General features: G+C 35.8%; 4 protein-coding genes and 1 non-coding gene across 6 annotated transcripts; 2 read left to right on the plus strand and 3 right to left on the minus strand.

The window, feature by feature from the left end:
* The first annotated feature begins 2,352 nt into the window (after positions 1-2,352).
* Positions 2,353-4,208, plus strand: ZC416.2 (Cysteine-rich transmembrane CYSTM domain-containing protein). Its single transcript, NM_067987.4, has 3 exons — positions 2,353-2,409; positions 3,034-3,122; positions 3,973-4,208. Exons 1-3 carry the CDS (start codon positions 2,356-2,358, stop codon positions 4,142-4,144), a joined length of 315 nt encoding a protein of 104 aa, NP_500388.2. The 5' UTR covers positions 2,353-2,355; the 3' UTR covers positions 4,145-4,208.
* ZC416.9 lies at positions 3,716-3,854 on the minus strand. Its single transcript, NR_053055.1, has one exon. It is a non-coding gene; the product is annotated as an Unclassified non-coding RNA ZC416.9 (non-coding RNA).
* A 1,604-nt stretch (positions 4,209-5,812) lies between the features above and the next one.
* Positions 5,813-9,200, plus strand: madf-9 (MADF domain-containing protein). Its single transcript, NM_067988.4, has 5 exons — positions 5,813-5,903; positions 5,952-6,135; positions 6,183-6,324; positions 7,019-7,381; positions 8,332-9,200. The coding sequence occupies exons 1-5, from the start codon at positions 5,814-5,816 to the stop codon at positions 8,552-8,554; spliced, it is 1,002 nt and encodes a 333-aa protein (NP_500389.2). The 5' UTR covers position 5,813; the 3' UTR covers positions 8,555-9,200.
* Positions 9,201-10,129: 929 nt separating this feature from the next.
* Positions 10,130-11,023, minus strand: CC8.3 (Cysteine-rich transmembrane CYSTM domain-containing protein; the record flags this gene model as incomplete). The annotated part of the gene is made up of 2 exons (NM_001268322.3): positions 10,930-11,023; positions 10,130-10,277 (listed from the first exon to the last, which is right to left on the minus strand). Exons 1-2 carry the CDS (start codon positions 11,013-11,015, stop codon positions 10,130-10,132), a joined length of 234 nt encoding a protein of 77 aa, NP_001255251.1. The 5' UTR covers positions 11,016-11,023.
* A 2,876-nt stretch (positions 11,024-13,899) lies between these two features.
* On the minus strand, positions 13,900-17,418 carry CC8.2 (Protein phosphatase 1 regulatory subunit). 2 transcript variants are annotated; one of them, NM_001392285.1, is made up of 3 exons: positions 17,226-17,418; positions 15,148-15,661; positions 13,900-14,588 (listed from the first exon to the last, which is right to left on the minus strand). In NM_001392285.1, the coding sequence occupies exons 1-3, from the start codon at positions 17,393-17,395 to the stop codon at positions 14,316-14,318; spliced, it is 957 nt and encodes a 318-aa protein (NP_001379837.1). In that variant the 5' UTR covers positions 17,396-17,418; the 3' UTR covers positions 13,900-14,315. The 2 variants fall into 2 exon arrangements, with proteins under 2 accessions (NP_001379837.1, NP_500392.1); NM_067991.7 differs by lacking the exon at positions 17,226-17,418 and adding an exon at positions 16,200-16,430.
* Positions 17,419-20,995: the final 3,577 nt, after the last annotated feature.

Below are 20,995 nucleotides of genomic sequence, written 5' to 3' on the forward strand. Positions count from 1 at the left end.
GAAATCAAATTTCCTAAATATATGTGCATTCTAGTTTTGCGCCAAAATCTATTAAAAATTGAAATACAATGTTGAAAACCGCGCTAAAAATTAAAAAAAATTTACAACTTCAATTTTTCAAATTTTTTGAAAATTTTCTGTAAAAATTAGTTTAATTAATAAATTACAGTCTGAAAAATCATTAAAAAATTATTTAAAAACTAAAAACCAGTGCATTCTGTTCACAATAACAACTATAAAATCATAAATTTTGTGAAAATTTGGAGCATCAATTTGGAGTAATTCGTAGTTGTATAAAATATTTCGAATACATTAAAATTGTAGTCAGAAAAATGATTTATATGTTTTTGGTTCAATGTGAACAAATAAAAATTCAACAAAAAATTTCAGGGGTATTCTAAGTAGTTGAAATCCTGAATTTTCTGTAAAATAAAAAAACGGTACTTTTCCGATTTCTACCCCCAAAATGTTTTCGATATTTCATTAATGAAATGTGAACTTTTTTGTAATTTTCGGCTGAAAATTGAAATAGTATTGAAATAAACATACACGTTGTGAATTAAAATTGAAATGTTGAGTGTCATAAAGTTGAAATTTCAAAAACAAAAATTTTTGGGGTGCAGAAATCGGAAAAGTGCCAAAAAAACTTTGAAATAAACAATTTATTGAATAAATAATTACAATAAGAAAGTTTACAAAAACTGAGCAATTAAAATAAATCATTGGGCTATTTTAAAACATTTTTAAAATTTTCCGCACATTTTACGCTTAAAATTATATATTGCAATTATTTTTGGAATTTTAGAGTTTTAATAATATTTATAAAAATCAGAAAATTCAAACATTTATAGTTTTTGCCTACTTTAATGATTTTAGCAAATAATTCAAATTTTTTAAAGAAATGTTCTTGAAAATGTTAAATCCTAAATTTTATTTTAATTCTTAATACTTTTTCACATTTCAAATTTAAAATTAATTAATTAATTTACATCATTTTTTTACAAAATTCACAAAATTTTCGAAAATTCGGCTGTTGATCTTTAAATATATATTTTTCAAATATTTGTGCACTTTTAAAATAAAATAAAAACAGCGGAAATTTAGAAAATAGGCGTAGTTATTAGAATAAAATTTTTTAAAAATTTCTGATAATTTTGATTTGAAAAATTTGAAAAATTTCAGAAAAATTTCAGAAAAATTTCAGAAAATACCGTTTGGCTTCTGACAATGTGAAACGTAATGTTTTCAAGCTGAATATATGTTAAAATGTTTCTAAACAATTTACACATTTTCCAATTAAACATGTGTTAGTTTTTTTTTGTATCAATAATTCCTTCCCATTAAATTAATTTTTTTTGAATCCAAAATTCGTTCCCCTCGACAACATAAAAATCAGGGCGTGACCGTCCACTTGAAAAACATGACTCATCTCTTCTTTCTCATTTCCCTTCTCACTAGTCAGCCACCAATTTCAACGCCATCATATTCTTTTCCCCTGCCTACATACATTCAAATACCCTTTTTTTCAACTTTTTGTTGAAAATTTCGGTTCTTCGCTTTCCCTTGCCTTTTGTACCTAGACATTTAATTCGAATTATTTCTCTGCCGGCAAACTAGTCGATATTTTTGCCGTTGGGACCTTCTCTCATGTATTTCGCAATGCTCCAGGTTTCCAAAAAATGTGCTTTTTTTGAAAATTGCCAAAATTGCCAAATTCAAATGTATATTTCATGTTTAATTAAAAATAAACCTGAACAATCTTTATTTTTCCAATGTTTTTTTCAAAGTTTTCAGAAAAGCCTAAGTTGTAGTTATTTTTTAAATGTTTAAATGAAATTAAATTTTTGTTGGTTTTTTATTCCATATTAACCTGAAAAGAGGATGAAAACTTGAGATTTTGGCAGATCTATAAAAACTTGAAATTTCAGAATTTGGATAATTGTCTTTAAAAAATTTAATTCGATTTCTTAGCTCAACTAGAACGGTTTTTTTCACATTTTAAGTTTAAAAAAGTTTTATAGTTCTTGAAAATTTTCAATGTATAATTTTCAATTAATAACGTAAAACTATGTTTTCTGGATTGTTAAAATCTAGAACTCAAATAAACTGCTGAAATTTCTCTGTTTTTCTTTCAAAAACATCGCGCACTCCTCTCGATGTCTGCGTCTCCTTTCCCTCAGGTCACCTTCAACCTATTTTCTCATCCCCATCCATTGTTTACCTACCCAATGCGGTTTTCTGTTACAATTTTTTCTTTAAAACAAATTTTTCGCTTTTTGCCACCTACTTTTGCCTGCACTTTATCTTGTTAAAGAAAAATAGACAATTTTTCAAAAAAGTTGTTTTTTTCAGAAAATGTCGAATGCTCCACCACCATACACTGCTCAACCTCAGCCGTATTATGGAAATGTGAGTGAAAATTGTAAATTTGAAGTTTTTAAAGGGCTTAAGCTAATTAAAATTTTTAAAGTAATAAAAATTTAGAAAAAAGTGATCCATTTTTCTGAAATTTTATTTTAGTAAATTTTTTCTCACAAACTTCTAATTGTAAGCTCGCAAAGCGGTTTTTTGCAGATTGTTGGTGATTTTCAGGCCATTCAAGGAAAAAATAGGAAAATATTCTGAAAGTTTTTTTTGGAAACTTTTAATTTTTACTATTTCTGCCTCCCGTTCAAAAATGCACTGAAATAATTTTTCTTCGGAAAACGTTTTTTTTGAGTCCGACGAGAACGAAAAAACTTCCATTTTTCAAAACCTTCCCAAATTCTTATATATACTATTAAAAACTGAACTTTTTTAAAATTTGCAAAAATTAGCCTATGCAGCATTTTTACGGGGTTCCGTCAACTATTGCACTGAAAATGTTTCATGTCTGAAATTTTCTGGGGTCAAAAGTCGGTTATTTTCAAATATATCAAAAAATGTTCAACAGACAAAATACTCAAAATAAAATTTTTAACATTTTCTGAGTTAACAATATTTGTAGTTGACAACTCCCCGTAAAAATTTACCTTCCCAAACTCCAATTTCCAGGCCAACTATGCCCCCCAGGGCAGCAACCCCTACCCAGCTCAAGGACCATATCCACAGGGATATTACAACCCAAATCAGCCACAAGTAATGTAAGTTTCCCTGAAAAAAACTCCAAAGTAGAGCCTACAAACCCTTTCACCTCCTCCTACTCCTTCAATATTTGCACAGTGTTCATTTTCCGGGGCGGCAGGGAGTTGCGTCTATTTGCGAGTTACTCGAGGTCGCCGCCGCCGCCACGCCAATTCGTTTTTGAAGCAAATATAGAAAATGTGTGTCTCTGTTGGAAAGTTGTTAAGCAAACTGCGTTCTTCTGATTAATTCGGAATTCCGGTGATCTCTGGGATGTAAAGGAACGCTTGAGAGCCGTTGAAAATCGTTGAAAAGGTTCAAGAAAAGTCTAGGATTGCTGAAAGACCACGATAATCCTAGAGGGCCGTTGTAAGCCGGCGAGAGCCGCTACAAGCTTTAGAAAATCAAGAGAAGCTTAGGGGCCTGTAGGTGCCTGAGAGTACTGATAGAAGCCTCGGAAGGCTAATACAAGCTTAGAGGTCGTTTGAAGGCTGAGAAATCTCAGATGACTGAGAAACGCCTAGGGGTCGCTGGAATTTATTAAAAGCCTGAAAAAAAAGCCTATGAACCGCTAGAACTTTAAGAATACGATGAGAAACCTAGGGAACCGTTATGAGCCTGAGCAGACCGCGAGAAGCCAAGCCTGAGAAGCCTGAGAAGACCGCGAGAAGAAGAAGTGCAGTTGTGTTAGAAACCTGAGAGTGCTGCTAAGAACCTGAGAAGTAGAAATCTTAGAGCCCAAGAGGTCCTCTGGGAGACTTCCACCAAGAGAAGCCTAGCGTCGGTTAGAAAGCTGGAAAGGCTGCTATAAGCCTCAAAATCCCAAAACTAGAGATTCGACAAATTTTGAGTCCAATATTTCATTTCCAGATACGTCCAACAACCGGCTCCACGGCAACAACAACGCCAATCCGACGACAATTGCTGGCTCACCTCAATCCTGGCCCTCTGCTGCGGATGCCTGATAGGAGAGGTGTGCTGTGATAGCCCAATGCTGTGCTGCGTCATTCCATGCCCGATTCGTCTGCCGAGATTCCGATAATTTTTGTTTTTTTTTCTGTTGAAACTAACAACGGGTATTTCACTTATAAACTTTGCCCCCACCAATTTTTTTGTTAGTTTGTGAAAGTAAGAGTCACCCCGATGCCATTGATGCGCGCAAAAAACTTGTTCGGAGACGGCGCGCGTATACGCGGCAGACAATTTTAACTTGGTTTTCGATTGGAAGTTAGAAAGTTAGGTAGAAAATGCATTGAAATTTAGAAAAACTTAGGATTCAATTGACAAGGCTAAAAATTGATAGGAAATAGATAGCAAAAATGCTGAATTTGAACCCGCCGTCAGAGAATTGGGCACAAAACAAGCTAGAGAAAACTTCAACCGATTGGATTGGAGCAAAATCAAAGAAGCCTTGAGCAATGTTAGCCTATTTTGAAATATATTTAGAACAATGTTGGGGGAGTTTAAAAAGATTCAAAGAGCTTCAGAGAGTCTGAGAGCAAGTTTTGACTGTCTGCAGACATTTTGGACGATTTTGAACAAATTTGGAATGAACTTATACATTATGGGGAAGATTTTGATGATGTTGAAGAATTTGGCATTGTTTGAGCAGGTTGTCGACGACTTTGAGAAAACTTATACCGTCTTGAAACAGATTTGGACAATTTTGAGCAAAATTTGACATATCTCAACAGTTTTGAGCGCCTCGGAGCAAATTTTTAAAAAATTTTTCTGTATTACCGGCGTTGATTTTAGACTTTTTGAGCATATACTGGAGTTTTTTCCACCAGTTTTGTTTGCGGCGGATAATTTTTGGGACTTTTTTGGATTGACTGAAACAGTTTGTGGCAAATTTTTGAGCGACTTAGAAATAAATTTCAAACTGCTCAGTTTAGACCAATCCAAGGCTGTTTCCATTTTGGAACCAATTTCGAAGTGATCAGCTCTGTCACGACTGTTTTTGGGTGTTGATAAACGTTCAAAAATCTCAGATCAACACATCATCTCAAATGTCAAAAACAAAACGCATAACCTCCGACCCCCGTCCGCGGATTAGCTCCCCCGTCTTATTACTCGTTTCGTTTACCCTCTGGCGCTCCGCACACACACACACACACACACACACACAAAGCGTTTCAACAGTACTCCTCAACTTGCGCAACAGACGACGACGAGAAATACTCCGCGCGGCAGAGAGGCACGAGACGGATGGCAAAGGTTAAAGGGTGGCCGTATAGATAGAAGAGGCGCAGAGACAAAGACACGCGAGAGAAAGAGAGAAGAGGGAGCCGTGTGTCGCCGCTCCTCTCGTCCGTCGCTGCACCCGCGTGCCGCGTCTCATCGCCCCAAACACTCTCTTCAGGCGGCCCAGCGTCTCGTAGTCTCGTCGTCTCCCATCGGCGCCCCACTGTTTTTGACGCGTCGCGCCCTCCGCCCTCCTCCGCACACGTTACTCGTCTCGTCTCCCTCGCACGCGCGCGCGCTCTGCTTCCTTTGGGGCCCCCTGTGTGCTTGCTGTGTGTGTGTGTGTATATTTTGTTACTTGCCGCCTCCCAACCGCACACATACTACCAACGATGCCATTTTTCTATTTTTTCCCACACTCAATCGCGGGGCTACCTTTTCCCCTGTTGTAGTGTGTTTGTTTCTGTTTTTTCTGTCCCGCTAGTTCGATTTTTGTTATCACCCAAAAAAGTTGCTTAACCTGCAGAATGTCAGAACACTCGGAAGACACGGAAGACATTAAACCGACCATCTCAACGGCGCCCGATGACTGCATGGAGTCGGATCCGATTAAGGAGGTAGGCACCCCCAGGCTTAACATGTGGTTTCTAAATAAAATCTTGCAGATCAACTTCCTCCTGGCGAGCAGCAAGAACATGAAGATCGAGGAGACGCCCGTCTTCAACATCCGCCTAATTGCCGAAGTGAAAGCGCGACCCTTTCTGTACGATCAGTCCGACGAGGGTTATAACCTTCTCTCATGGCGGAACTCGGCATGGAACGAAATTGCAGAGAACCTGGAGACCACATGTGAGTTTTACTGTAACGTCTGACTAAGTAACTTTAATATTTTTCAGCCGAACACGTGAAAACGAGATGGAAGACGCTGCGAGATCGGTACAAGAAGGAGGAGAAGAAGGAGCGGGTGTCAAAGAAGGCGTCAAGTTGGGTGTTCCAGAGGCCTCTGAAATTTATACAGGCACATTTGAAGGATAGGCAGTGAGTTTTTGTCTTTGAGTAAGGCTCATCGGAATTTCTGCAAAAACTTGAAGTTTTCTCAAACTTGAAATCTGCCTGCCTCACGCCGACCTCTCGCATTTCGATGTGAATTTCCAATTCTTTATAATTTGATTTTTTTTTTAAATTGAGAAATGAAAAAAAAGGTCACGTATTTTAGGAATAAGGCGTGAATTGAGGCGAGAAGCAGGCGGAGGTCGCCTTAAGGTCAGGCAGGCAGGCAGGCAGGCGTTTTACCGACTACTTGGAAGCTCTAGTGCAAACTGACCAGCGAGAGTTTCAAACCACAAAGATTTGGCCTAAATTGGTCTAGATGACCTGAAATGATCTGGATTAGCCTAAGACTGTACAAACTCCTTCTAAGCTGCCGTCCGGTTTTATCTGTAGGCTTAAAGTGGTGTAAGTTGGTCTAAACGACTGAATTCTTGATTAAGCTTTTTTTCGAAAATTTACAAAATGGTACATATAACTGATCCAAATGAGCCAAAATTGTGTTGATAGCTCAATCGGCACAGCGGCTTGGATGAAGCTTCAATTAAAGCCCATAAAAGCTGATTTGCCCTAGGCCGCCTTGAAAAATGAAGTTTGGCCGAAAAATAAAAGTGTCTAAATTGGTCTGAAACGATACATATGTGTAAATTAAACTGAAACGTTTAGAAAGTTAGAATTCTTCCAGCACCGACGAAACCGACTCCAACCAATCGGAGCCTGCCGTCAAGCCAGAGCCCAACGGCCACGTCTCCCCCATGGAAGCCGCCATGTCGTTCATCGAAAACGAGCTGATCCGAACCCAAGACTCCTCCAAGTCATCCGGCTCCACAGGCGAGATGGAGTCAAGCTCAGCGTCCACAGCCTCGAGTGCCTCGAGCTCCAAAAATACAGGCACGCAGGAGGGCGGTGAAGCTTCTGTGATCACACCTCCACCGCTTCCGATCCCAATGGCGGTTACACCTTCACCATCCGCCACGTCATCAGCTTCAAATGGAGGGCCTGCGGTGAAACGGAGCAGAGTTTCGATTACAGAAGGAATGACGCCAGTGTGAGTTTTTGTTCTTTTTTTTTGAGGCAGTTCGGAGCCATGTTTCTAACCTCGCGTATGGTAGGAAAAAAGGAAAAGCAAATAAAATGTCTGCGTCTCTTTTTATGGTGTCGCGACAAAAATAGATGGCTATAAAATGATCGGGAGGAAATTGAATTTTTTTTGCAAAAAAAAGTTGGTTTTTTTTGGGATTTAAATTTGGTTTGTATAATATCTTGAAATTTTTTTTTTAATTCTGGAAAAAATGTCTACATCATTTTTAAAGTAGTTTTTCATTGGAAAATATGTAGACTTACAAGCTTTCCGTAAAAATTTTATTTCTTCTAAGATTTTAAAAATTTTCAAAAAACTTCAAAATTTACACTTGATGCTCAGCAAATTTTTTTGTATGAGCTTTGGAGCAAAAATCCAAATTTCAGAATAAAAATCCAATTATTTATTTTTTTGTTGTCTAATTTTTAATTAGTTTCAAAATATTAACTTTTAAATAAAAATAAACAAAACAATTTGAACTAGAAAAATATTAAAAATTTCTTGGAGCAAGAATCCAAATTTCTTTTGAAAAAATTGCAAGTTTGAAAAAAAATTATTTTACTTTAAAGCAATTTAGAACAATTCTTAAATTTTTGAACGAAATTTTTGAAAAAAAAAGTCTCTTTAAAAAAAAAAAATTTTTTTAATTTTTTTTTTGTAATGGGGTTATTCAAGTAGTGTCGAAAAATTAAAAAGTGTAGAAAAATTACGTCACAACTGTATTCAAGTATATAAAACATGTATTTAAATACATTTGTGACGTCACAAATGTATTTAAATACATTTTGCTACATTACTTGAATAACCCCATAAAAAAGACAAAAAATTTAACAATTATTTTTTTCGTTTCTAAATATCTTCCAAATTAATTTAAATTCGATTACCTGCTCAAAAATTCTTAACTTCCTTGTTTTCAGAGCCTCCAGAAACGCCGCTGCAGCCGCCGCAGCTAGCCTCGGGCTCAGCTTCTTCCCGGGGCTCTCCCAGTGGGCAACGACACGTGAAGAGGAGGAAGATGAGATTTTTGCAAGAATGATATCGATTAAGCTGAGCAAATTGGATGCTCGAACAAAAGAAGTCGCCAAGTTACAAGTTTTGAAGGCGATTTTCGACGCCCAGTTTACCCCGGCGCCAACTTGAAATTTTTCGGTGTCTTCCTTCCATTTTCTAGGTTCTTAGAATATGGCTTTTTTGGTTTTCACTTTGCTGATGTTACTTTAAACACGTGTATCTCTGCAGTGGTTAGAGATAGACAAAGTTTTTTATTGCCACAGTATAGCAAATTTTACGTGCTATATTTTGTCAGTTAAAAACTTTTTGCTACCTTCTCGTGTTTCTGCAAAGTTATAGCCAAAAAACAACATTTTATGAACCTTTTTTTTGTAAAAAACAACCCCTGTGTCTGATGCTCATAATCCCATCTCTCTGTTTCACTTTTTTCTTCTGCAAACCTAAACCTGAACCGTACCAGAATATCTCCACATGAAAGAAACCTCCCTCCGGCCAATATTATATGTATCGCTCCCAAACACTATAAAACATTATTAAATTTTTTTTCTTCGAAAATCTCTGTTTTTTCCGAGTGCTAGTTCCCTACCGACGTAGTAGTGCTTTTGTTTGTGCCCCCTGTACCCGTGTTAGACATTCCCCCAAATCATTTTAGACCCGTTTTTTTCTTCTTTAATTGTTTTTTTTTTGAAAGTACATTACTTTTTTTCTTATACTGTTGTGAAGATCTGCCCTGTAATTAGCCTCTCAGGTCGTGATAAATTTGTAAAGAAAATAATTGTTTTTTCTTATTGGATAGGCAATTATGCCTATGTGCCTATCTAGTAGGCGACCGACAATAATGATCACCTTGAAAAAGCACAGAAAATCATATCATCACATTACCAAATTTTTGAAAAAATTAAAAAAAAAACTTACCGTATATTCTCTATTAGTAAGGCGCCTCTATTAGTTTTGCATCTAAAATCACTCATCGATAATTAGTTTTGCACTCTCTATTAGTTTTGCACCTCTAATAGTTTTGCACCCCTTCATTCGTTCGCTATTTTTAGGAATTCAAAATTTGCATTACAAAATCGTTTTACAAATCAGGAAAACTCTTACAGACTTGGTATAGCAACTCGAAATTGGCAAAATATGAGTACAACTCGGACAATTTTTGCGTATCAGCTTTAAAATTCGTCCATTTTGGTTTATAAGGTGTCACTGAAATTGATGATATTGGCCATATTTTATCGAATTAAAAAATTTTTTTAACTAATTTTTGAATAATTATATTGTTGCAACCCCTGAAATATCAAACGAATATCAATATTGACTAACATAAGTAATTTTAAGGTTTTGAATAATTCTGTAAGTTAAAAAAAAAGAAAAATGTCAAAAAAATACGGGATCAATTTTGGAGCAAAATCCAAGAAATAAATGCTTGCTTAAATTTTTTCTTAATTTTGAATGTTTTAACAAATCTGATACTACATTAGTAACGAATGTTATAATAAAATCTACAATTTTTGATTTCCCACGGAGTTTTAGATAAGAAAATGTTTTTTTTCGTTTTCTATTTGAAAATTGAATGAAAAAACTAATCTTGAACAATTTTTTTTTAACAGTAATTTTTTGCAGCTGCAGCCCATTGGGAAATAATATAGCCTTTACCGATTAAGTCAGTCCCAAAAAAAATATTTTATTACAAATTCAAATTCCAAATTAATCCAACAAATTGCAGCACAGCTCTGCCCAACAAGTGAGCAAATAACTGCACGCGCAGCACATTAAACAGCATTGACAGCAAGCACAACAGTCACAGCAACTGGGTCCCGACGATTGACGTTGCTGTTGGGGATGTTGTTGGTAGCTAAAAATTTGATGGAAATTAGAAAAAATTCTGAAAATAATTCCAAAAAAAAAAAGTTTTAACAAAAAATGGCTTTCTCGTTTTTTAAAAATTTTTTCTGAATTTTTTGAATTTATTGAAATTTTATTGAATTAACTTTTATTTTAAATTTTTCGGCAATAACTTTTTTTCCAAATAAAATTTTATAAGTTAAAAAAGTGAGTATTTAAAATTTTAGTTTTTTTTTTCAATTTTTATTACATTTTTAAACTAAACTACTTGAAATGAAAGTCAACAATTATCGAATTTTGAAAAAAAAATTAACTGAATTTTTAATAAAATTTTTTTTTTAAATTGAAAAAGAAATTTGAATAGATATTGAAAATTTTAGATTTAAAAAAGCTAAAAAAAAAGGCCAAATACAAAGAAAAATGTGAATAATATTTGAATTTTGATTTTTTTTTAATACTGAAACTTTCAGAAAATTAAGGAATTCGACAACTTTTTTTTCGATATCCGGAAATTTCCAAAATCCACAAATTTAAATTTAAAAAAAAAGTGAACTACCTGAAGTATCTGCAGTTTTTTTCCAAATTAAAAAAAAACAAGTTTTAAAAATTTGTTTAATTCCAAAAAAAATGTATTAAAAATTTTAATTTGGCAATAAACTCACATAATGACAGGCTGCTGATTAGGGTACGGTTGCTGCGTAAAAACCTGTCCCGGAGGTCCATAGGAAGGGTAAACTGGGTAGGACATTTTCCGCAAAAAAGTACAAAGAATTTGCGGAAAAATAAAGAAAAAGAAGCCAAAAACTGACGGAAAATGGTATCCAAGCAACCCTGCGAATACATTGTCAGGACGTTTCACATGTCCGTTTTTATATATTCAGGTCCATAAATTTTTATTATGTGAAAATTTTTGAAGGGGTCCAAAAAAAACTGGAAGGATTTTTTTTCAAACTCCCGTAACTCTCATACTTGAAAAGTTATGAAAAAGTTTTCAATTAGCAATTTTTTGCAATTTTTATGTAAGTTAACAACTTTTTGTAGCTTCAAAGACCTCTCAGAGACGTCAGAGACGTTCGGAAAGTTCGGCAAATCGGCACATTGCCGGACCGCCGAATTGCCAAAAATTGTTTTTCATCTCAACGCTCAATATTACCCGAGATATAAGCGTTTTACAGGAAATTTGGCATTCGTACATGCGTACTAAAAAAAAGTTAAAAAGTTTTTTTTAATTAAAAAAAATGGAAATGATGAGAGCATTTTCAGACTGCTCTAAAAAAACGAAAAACGAAGATTTTGCAACAATTCATAGCACATTCAATGCACAATAACTAGCTCTTCAATAATATTATAAAAATTTAAAAAGTTAGGAGTCAGAAAATTTCGCTAAGTACTGAAAAAAGGTGAAAACAAATTTTTTTATTTCAGAAAACGTTTTTTTTTTATTTTTATTTTGTAGATTATGTTTTTTTTAGTTCATAAACATTGTTTACCTCCACTTGCAATATTACTCGAGAACTGCAATGTTTATTAGCCATTTTTCTACACCAAATCCTCTCTATCGGTGGCGGTTTATTTTGGTAGCTTTATCTTCGAAACTGACTGTTTTGGAGCAGTTTGAATTTGACCTTTTTTCCAAAATATTCACGGAGTCTTAAGCCACGTGAGTCATATAATGAAGTCTGAGTAAAAACTTATCATAGTTTCAATGTATTTTTAGGGTCTATATTCTCATCACAATATAGGGAAGTGTACCCGTTTAAAAAAATGTTGTTCAAAATTTTTTACATAACAGTTTATATTCCAACCAAACCCTTTTTTAGAAGTATTTTACAAAAACGAAACAATGTTCCTGTCTTATTTCACATGTCTTAGGCAATGATCCTCCCGTGATATTATGATCATTCACATCTCCAAAATATTATTCGCAAGAACATTGATTTTTGGTGATTAGCGTGCTGCAAAAATAAAATGGGTACCGTTGGAAAATGTAGTATAAAATTGTATTGGTTTAATCAGTTTTTTGCAAAACTTTTTTGGGAGGTAAATTTTTATCTACCGTAATACGTTTTTGCCAAGAATCTTCGTTACTTTTTTTTTGATTTCTTTCAATTTTGTTCGGTTATAGACATCGAACAATTTAAAACTTTAGGCCTTTCGTTGAAATGTTGAACTTTTTTATTATTCAATAAATTTTGATAAAACTCAAAACATCCGAGATATAAGCTGTCTACGTTGATTGACATTAACTTGTCGATGCACCATGTTTTGCAGCTCAACTCTGTCAGGTTATATCTTGGAGTGTTCGAAAAGTACCCAAATATTTTTAACGTCAACTTTAATTTTTAACTAAAAATGCATTATTTTGTAAGTTCACAGAAAAAAAAACATTTTCAGAAAATCTGAAACAACCGAGATATAGTCTGTCACGTTGGAGTTTCTCTGTCGATGCACCATGCCTTGCTCCTTGATTTTAGGAGCTTATAGCATGTGTCGGTTGAAAGATAATAGAAGTTTTTAACTAAATTTTAAACAAAATATTAGATGTCAAAGTTGCCCAGTGAAAGCCTGTCGATGCACCATGTCTTCCAATTCAACTTTACGAGCTGATGAAAATTTGCCGAGCACGGCAAATTTCGAAAAAGTAGATTTGCCGAATTTGTCGAGCGCGGCAAATTTCGAAATTTGCCGTACACATTAAAAAGTTGACAATACAATTTTGACCAAAACTATTGATATTATTCCCAAAAATTTAGAAACATGACACAAAATTGAGTTATTTTGATGCTTGAGCAGACACACTACACGGAACTTATTCAGAAACCAATGTTTTGTTCAGAATTTAGTAGTTTTGGTGCTCCAAAAACATCAAAAAGTATCAAATTTTTCGGAGTTTGTTCAGCTCGGCAAATTTACCAAATTTGCCGATTTTGCCGTGCTCGGCAAATATTGAAATTTGCCGCACACCCCTGGTATGTTTTCGGACAATTTCTAAAAATTGGTTGTCAAAGTAAAAATGTATCAGTTATTTTAAGTTGTTGATGCACCAAGTTTTAATCCTTTTTAAAAGGTATTAAAAATATTAAATTTTCTCACGAAGTTATAGAAAATTAAAAACAAATATTTTTTACTTCCCAGTTATTTAATAAAACTGAAGATTCCCTAATGCTAAGATATGAGCTGTTAAAGTTTAGCAGTGAGGATCTGGCAATGCACCATGTCTGGCGCCATAACTTTGTGAGCTTCTATCGCGCTTCTTTTAAAGTGTATCAAAAATGTGATTTTTAAAAACATATAAAATTCGGATGCCAACTATTTTGTCAATTGATAGTTTTGATGAATTTGAGAGAAGCACATATGTTAGCTGGCAAAGATTTAGGTTCTCTGTCGATGCACCATGTTTTGCATCTTGAGTTTGGTATTGTATTTCTCCATTGTTTCAAATATTAACTAGTAATCTACTTTTTACAAAGTTTTAGAAAATAACATGACAAAGATTTTGTCAGTTGATGGTTTCTTGATTGCACCAAGAATAACAGAGATATGAGCTATCAAAATTTGATGTTCCAAAACTGTATTTTATTCTGAATTTTTGTGGCAAACCTATGTATGTATAAATCAAAAAAAATCGATTTACGGGGTGCCGTAGATTCTTTATTTGCAATAAAAAATTAGGTACGACTACTACTATATAAGATCGCGAAAAAATAAATATCAGATACTACAAAAAAAAAACTAGATCCATGTCAAAACAAGTTGCGTTACAAAATACATTCACACAGGTTTGGAGGAAGAAATTGATATGCGGTATTTGACACGGAAAAGCTAGTGGGCAAAAAAACTAAATAGGAAAAAATATGAGAAAAATAATACAAAAAACCCGTAAAATTGTGCAAAAATTTCAATACCCGGAGCAGGGGAAGAACACATGGTTGAAGGGTGGGAAAATATGGATGGCTGGCAAGTCATGGGAACATAGAAAAAAAAGTTAAGAGAAAAAAGTGAATATAGTATTGTCAAACAAAGAAAGAAAATAGATTAAAATATGGTTTCAGTGAAAATGTGCTCCACGGCGTGGAGCCGAGGACACGTAGGGCGTCTCCTCGTCAGACTCCTCTAGCGCACGGCCCCAGCGGCGTTGTTGCTGGCGGCGAGTGCTGCCACGTGGAGCATCTGGAAGGCCGGTTGAGGCTCCATAGCAGCGAGTAAATGGAGAGCTTGGGCCTTTCGTGGAGACGTTCACAATGTAGTTGTCGCCGCCGTTGTTGTCCCAGAATTCGGCGCCGGCCACTTGGTATTGCACACAGAATTCGCATTTGCCTTCCTGAAAAAAAACGAGAAAAATTAGGAAGAGAGCTACAGTAACCTGTAAGTTTTGTCTACAGTAATCCTAGAACCCTAGAGGGATATATACAGTAACATACAGTAATCTCAGTACAATCGATGTAGTTGACATTGGAACTGTAGCAAGGTATAGTTAGCTACCGTACCCTGAGAGATACAGTAACCCTAAAAGCTACAGTAATCTTGAAGGTTCCTTGGAAGCAACAGTAACTCTAATGCCATAAACTACAGGAACCCTTGTAATTTCAAAAACTACAGTAACCAATTTCGATGTAAGCTACCGTAGAACCTAAAAGTACGGTAGTTTTCAAATCTACGGTAACTCTACTTTCCACTACAGTAATTCTTATTTCGACTACAGTAATCCTAACTTTCACTAGAGCAGCCCTACTTTCAACTACAATGATCCTTAATTACAGTAACCTTCAAGGTCCCACAAAAATCAGCAACATTTGCTGCAATACCTTGTTCAGCTGTAAGCCGCAGTCACTCTGTTTTGTACTACAGTAACCCATTTTCAAAATAAAAAAAAAACTAACCGAAAGTTTGACCGGAATTGCGATTGTAAAATTGAACGCATCAATGTCCTCAGTGTCAAACAGCCGATGGCTATAACTGGCGACAATCTCGTCCTGAGTCGCCCATCCGTCAATGGTATACCGTACCACTACCACCTTATCAAACGCGACATTCAACAAGTTGACCTGTCCGACGATGCTGCTGCCGGATGCTCGAAGAGCCGCCACACACACTCTCGAATCCCGAGTCTTCACTTGATACTCCTGTTCGGAACGGTAGGGGAAGTTGTGGAGCACGAGACGGGGGGCCGGTTGATTGATGAGCTGTTTCGGGAAGTGTGGCAATTGTGGTGGTGGTGTAGACGAGGATGGTGTCGAGAAGTGGATGTTGAACTTTTGGAGGTGAAGATCTTCCTTGACAAAATATTGAAGATTCTCAAGGTCCAGGCCCAGCGAGTCGGCGAAGCGGACTCTCTTCACACTCTGCTTGGAGCGGCTGCGGCGGAGAGCTGATGGGAGGGTTTTCGAGCGGGTGCTGAAAAATCGATATATTGATTATTTTTCCAAAGAAGTGGCTGAAATCTAAAATAGTTTGGCGAAAGTTGGCGATGTTTTATAGAAACTTGTCAAAACTTTGTCGAAAGCTTGTCGAAACTTCTAAAAATTTTAACGCTTGAAGAAAATTGTGGAAATATATCGGAAATGGCAAGTATACGGAGCCAATGGTTTGGCAAATTTTGCCAGAAGTCTGGCAAAAGATACCAAGAGTTTCTCGAATTTTTGTCAAAAGTCTCACGAAAGTTGTCAAAGGCTTGTCGTAGTTAGTGAAAAGTCTAGCAAAAGTTACCAACAGTAAGTCAACAGTTGTCAAAAGTTCGGTGAAAGTTGTCGACATTTAGCCAATCTTTGTCAGAAGTCCGGCGCAAGTTATCAAATTTTAAACACTGAAGCAAATGCCAAGTATTGGCAAATTTAACCAAACTTTTGTAACCAAAACTCTGGTGAAAATTACCGCCAGCTTGTCGAACTTTAGGAAAAGTCTGGCGAAACTTAGAAAATTTCAAAAAGCTAACCATCTCAACGCAGGGAGCACATCTTCCTCTTCGTCATCATCACTAGGCACCCATAGTGGTCCAGTACTAGCAGGTCTATAGAATAGTACTTTCGTCTTCATTAAAGGAGCTTCATGACCACCCAGCCGGGGGCTCTTTTATAAATTTTTCTAACCACGTGGGGGGCTACTCTTGAAGGTTCGCGAAAGTTGAATGTACTATGACATAGAAAAACGGGGTGGGAGAAGTGATAGGGAAGGATGTAGATAAGAGAGACCGCAGACAGGTCAATTTGAAACGTTTTTGCATGTCTCACGTATCTCCACGGATAGGTGGGGCTTTCCAGGGGGGTTTGGGACCACTTGTTGATTATTATGATGCCAATTGACGTCACTTGTTTATCAACTTTTAAAGTGTTTGGTCACTGCTTTCAGATAGGTTTTGAGCGATTTTCTCAAGATTAGGAACAAAACCCACAAATCAGATGATTTCCGTAGTACAATAGGCTGGGCATTTTCTATCAATTGGCACGGAGGCAAAAGTGGTTGACCTTGAACTTTTGACAAGCTTTTACCCACTGAAAACGGTCGTCTTAAAGATTTTTTCATGTGGCCCTAACTTTGACGGTAACTTTCTCCGGACTGTTGCCAAAATTGAACAAGCTGTGGACAACTTTCGCCAAACTTTCGACAAAGTTTGCTACACTGTCGGCAAATTTCATCAGACTTTTGGCATTTTTCAGTCAATTTTTGGAAAATTTCGCCAGGGTCCACAATGATTGCTAGACTTTTCACAAAGCTCGATAACTTGCTGACAACTTTCTTCATACTTTTGACAAGGTTCGTCAGAGGGGCGACAACATTCTACAGACTTTTGAGCGGCCCACATGGTGCATCGACCTCCTTTGGCGGCTCATATCTCTCTTAATTTTGATTTAATCGAAAATATATCAACTAACGAAACATTTCTCACATTTTTACTCTAAATTTGCAATTGAAATCTTTTTGATATCTCAAACCCCCGCCGAGATACACCTCACAAACTCACAGTCTCTCTGCAAACGAGGCGTCCGACGAGATGCTGTCATCGGATGAGAATCCGGAATCCGGCGAATTGGGCTCGGAGCAGCACGAGTCGTTGAAGTAGGATCCTGAGGGTTCAACAAGCAGAAGCTTCATGTTTCGGGATGGTGCGTAGGATTGCTCGAAGCTGAGCATTGGAGCTGCTGGGAGAAGAAAGTCTGGAAAATTGGTCTTCCGTGAAATTGTTTTCGAAGAGTAAATAAAGATTAATGGAGAGAAAACGGAAAACTATATCTTAGTCTTAAAAGAATAAAAGAAAAATTGAAAAGAAAATCGAAGAGAGGAGAAGAGGAGAGAAAAAAGAAGACAGAAAAAAAATATTGAGGGAAGTCCCTACAGTACCCGCAGCGCCTCCCCGTGTCACTGCTTCTAAAGAAGAGGAAAAGAATAAAGAGAAGAAGAACAACCATCACCACATCTTCCTAGTGATGATAAGGAGACCACTGACAAACATCGGTGGGGGCGGGCAGGAGGACGGGTGCACCCGCCCGGGAGGACGCCGCAACCAAAAATGAGTTGTTGTTGCCTATCATCATCACCTGCAACACCAGCGACCACGTTTTGCGCGCCGCTAGACGATTAAAGGTTGTTTTAGGGGGCGGGCACTTGGGTAGATCATTTTTGCCTCCTTCTGTTTACGGTTTTTCCCGGGGAGGCGGAGAGCGCGCGAGAGAGCACGTTGAGGAGGGAGGGCGCGCGGGGAGAGGGGGAGGTGTGCATCAAAGTATTAGGTCTGGAAATATGTCGTAGACTGAAAGATTGAAAATATGAAGTGAAAATCGGAATTTGAAACCGAAATTTTTAGGGTGTAGGAAAAAAAATAGAAAAAAAGTTTTATTTTGAATAATGTTTAAATTTAGAGATCATTTTCTAGCTGGGTAAAACAAAGTTTAAGCTGACAATTCTGGAAAAAAAATTTTTTTTTAATTTGAGACTGTTTTTTGATTTTTTTCGAACAATAAAACAAATTTTAATTTTGAAATATTTTATGTTGATTTTTTATTAAAATTTAGTTTTCAACAGTGAAAATTGAGAAAAAAGTTTAAATTTCTCAGAAAAAACAAGTTAAATTTGAACTTTTCTGGAAAAAAAGTGAAACAAAGTTTCAAAATTGTTTCGATTTTTTCCAAATTTTCACAAATTCTGAAAATTCATAAATTGTACAATTTGCAAATATTTATGCACATTTTCATTATTAAAAACTTATTTAAAAGCTATCTAATTTTCAAAAAAAATCCCATAAATTCCCGCCGATATCTCCTAAAATCGGTGTTCTTTCAAGTTCACAGTGATAGAGAATTCTTTTATGGGATTTCTTTTCGGAATAAAAATAATGTTTACCATTAGAATTTTGCATGGAAATTGATGGAAAATGGCAAATTAATGGGAATGTCAAGGCCGGAAATTCGAGTTTATATCAGAGGGGAGATTAGACATAAAATCGTGGAAAATCGCCTGGCAGCTTAATCTTCAGTTTAAGAGCGTAAGTAACTTGGTTCCTAGAAATAATACAAAAAAGTTTTCAACTACAAAATTGGAGAAAATTTGATTTTAAACATTTTCACAGTTGGCAACTTTTTGATAATTTACACGCGAACAGAGTTGTGCTACCTTAAGCACCTCGTGACCCTAAAAATTCTGCAAACTCAACTAGTATTCCTATAACCTTGTTATTTACCTAATCACACCACGTGTTCTTGGTCAGACCATATAAAAAATTTGCTGAATAGCCAAAATATTTAGGCCAAATGGGTAATAAACAGGAAGACGGTCACAATTTGGTGTCATAATGATGATTGAAGGCTAACTAAGAAGTTAGGGGAGGTTCAAAAAAATTTTAATTTTCAAAATGTAGTTTATAAAATTTGCAACATTTTGTCAGTTGACAACTTTTTCTATCTACAACCACTGCAGATATACAAGCGTTGAAAGCTGGAAAGAAAAGAGTGTGGAGAGGGAAGAGACGCAGGCGAGTCTCTGCGTCTCCCCTCCCCACACACTCTTTGAGTTTTAAGCTTTAAATGCGTGTATCTCTAGAACGGGAAAAGATAGAAAAGTGGGGTAAAAAGCAAAATTGATCAAAATTTTATTTTCCTTTTGAAAATCAAATAAAATTATTATTTCAATGCTACATTTTTTAAAAAGAATTTTAATAAAATGAGAAGGGATAAATGCTATCAAGAAAAAAAAAATAATCTACTAACAAAATATAGCCGGAACAGTAGAAGCCAAATCCTATTTGACTATAAAAATTATTAACTAACAGAATGTAGATTCTTAATTTTAAGTCTTAAGTTGAATTTTGGTTCAAAAAGAAAAATTATGAACAAAAACCCAAAAGTTTACACAAAAATGATACCCCACAGAAACCAATATTTCTGGCGGGGGTCATCACAACGGACCACGTCATGTGTGCACCGGACTGCAGAGGTCCTCATAAACTATAGGAATTATGGATTATTTGGGAGAGGTGGCGGGGTGTATGAGGGGAGAAAGGAAAATATATGTATGGTAGAAGAAAGACAAGATTAGAATCGGATAGGTCTGGCGGAATGAATATGTATGTTGCAATTTATACACTCCCGATTATTTATTATGGATTGGAAATTTTGTATAACACATTCCAATTTAGAAAATTGAGTAATGCAAGAGTGAAACTGGGTAAGGAAAAGTTGTCAACAAACAAACTATAAACTCCCGTAAACCTACACCAGATTCCCGTAACTTGGCTTCCGTAAATCCACAAAAGTCTCCGTAAATCTTTAAGTTTCTGTGAATCCACATTAGGCTCCCGTAAATCTACATTAGGTTCCCGTAAATCTTCATCATGTTCCTGTGAATTCACAATAAACCCCCGTAAATTTACATTACGTTCCCGTAAATTCATAGTAAATTTCTGCAATACTATATTAAGTTCCTGTGGATTTACGGGAGCTTTTGTTTTTTTTTACTTCTTTACGTGCCAAATTGAAAAATTAGATTTGTATGTTGTAGGTATATTGCGTAGACAATGGGGCTTACACATGTTTTGTTTGATTTTCAATTAGAATAGAAATTGACAGACTGGGAAAAGTGAAAATGATAATAATTTTTAAAAATCAGTAGTACAATGGAAAGTGTGGCCTGTTGAAAAATTCAGAAAATTTTAAATTTGTACTTGAAAAAATTGTTTCTCGGGGGTTTACGGTAGTATAATATATATTTTCAAAAATATAATGTTGATTTAGCCTGTTGTAGACTTACGGGGTCCCAATGTACATTTACATAGGCCTAGGGTGGATTTACGGATACTTATTGTAGAATTACGGGAGCCTAATTTAAATTTACTGGTGTAGATTGAAGCATACTGTAGATTAACGAAAACCTGGTGTACATTTATAGGCATAAATTCTGGATTTACGGGAAGCTACTCTGAATTTATGCGAATCCGGTGAAAATTTACGGAAGTCGGTTGTCAATTTTCAGAATCCAAAGTAGATTTACGAAAGCTATATTTACAGGAGTATGTTGTAGATTTATGGGAACCTGCTGTAGATTTATAAAAACCTGGTGTGCATTTACGGGCATATATTGTGAACTAATGGGAACCTAATCCGGATTTAAGCAAATCTGGTGTAGATTTACGGGGGCCTACTATACATTTACAGAAGTATATTGTAGATATACGGGAATCTTGTGTAGATTTTCGTGAATAGTGAGTTGTGATCCAACAACTTTCAATTTTCAAAAAATCGG

Source organism: Caenorhabditis elegans, chromosome IV, assembly GCF_000002985.6.
Source record: "Caenorhabditis elegans chromosome IV".
Lineage (NCBI taxonomy): Eukaryota > Metazoa > Nematoda > Chromadorea > Rhabditida > Rhabditidae > Caenorhabditis > Caenorhabditis elegans.

Excerpts from the sequence above, each read along its gene's own strand:
- ZC416.2 (NM_067987.4), top strand. The coding sequence starts at position 2,356 with ATGTCGAATGCTCCACCACCATACACTGCTCAACCTCAGCCGTATTAT. Across the intron at positions 2,410-3,033 it reads CTCAGCCGTATTATGGAAAT|GCCAACTATGCCCCCCAGGG; the intron begins GTGAGTGAAAAT and ends TCCAATTTCCAG. Across the intron at positions 3,123-3,972 it reads CCAAATCAGCCACAAGTAAT|ATACGTCCAACAACCGGCTC; the intron begins GTAAGTTTCCCT and ends TTTCATTTCCAG.
- madf-9 (NM_067988.4), top strand. The coding sequence starts at position 5,814 with ATGTCAGAACACTCGGAAGACACGGAAGACATTAAACCGACCATCTCA. Across the intron at positions 5,904-5,951 it reads AGTCGGATCCGATTAAGGAG|ATCAACTTCCTCCTGGCGAG; the intron begins GTAGGCACCCCC and ends AAAATCTTGCAG. Across the intron at positions 6,325-7,018 it reads GCACATTTGAAGGATAGGCA|CACCGACGAAACCGACTCCA; the intron begins GTGAGTTTTTGT and ends GAATTCTTCCAG.
- CC8.2 (NM_001392285.1), bottom strand. The coding sequence starts at position 17,395 with ATGCTCAGCTTCGAGCAATCCTACGCACCATCCCGAAACATGAAGCTT. Across the intron at positions 15,662-17,225 it reads GCCTCGTTTGCAGAGAGACT|CACCCGCTCGAAAACCCTCC; the intron begins GTGAGTTTGTGA and ends TCGATTTTTCAG. Across the intron at positions 14,589-15,147 it reads CAATTCCGGTCAAACTTTCG|GAAGGCAAATGCGAATTCTG; the intron begins GTTAGTTTTTTT and ends GTTTTTTTTCAG.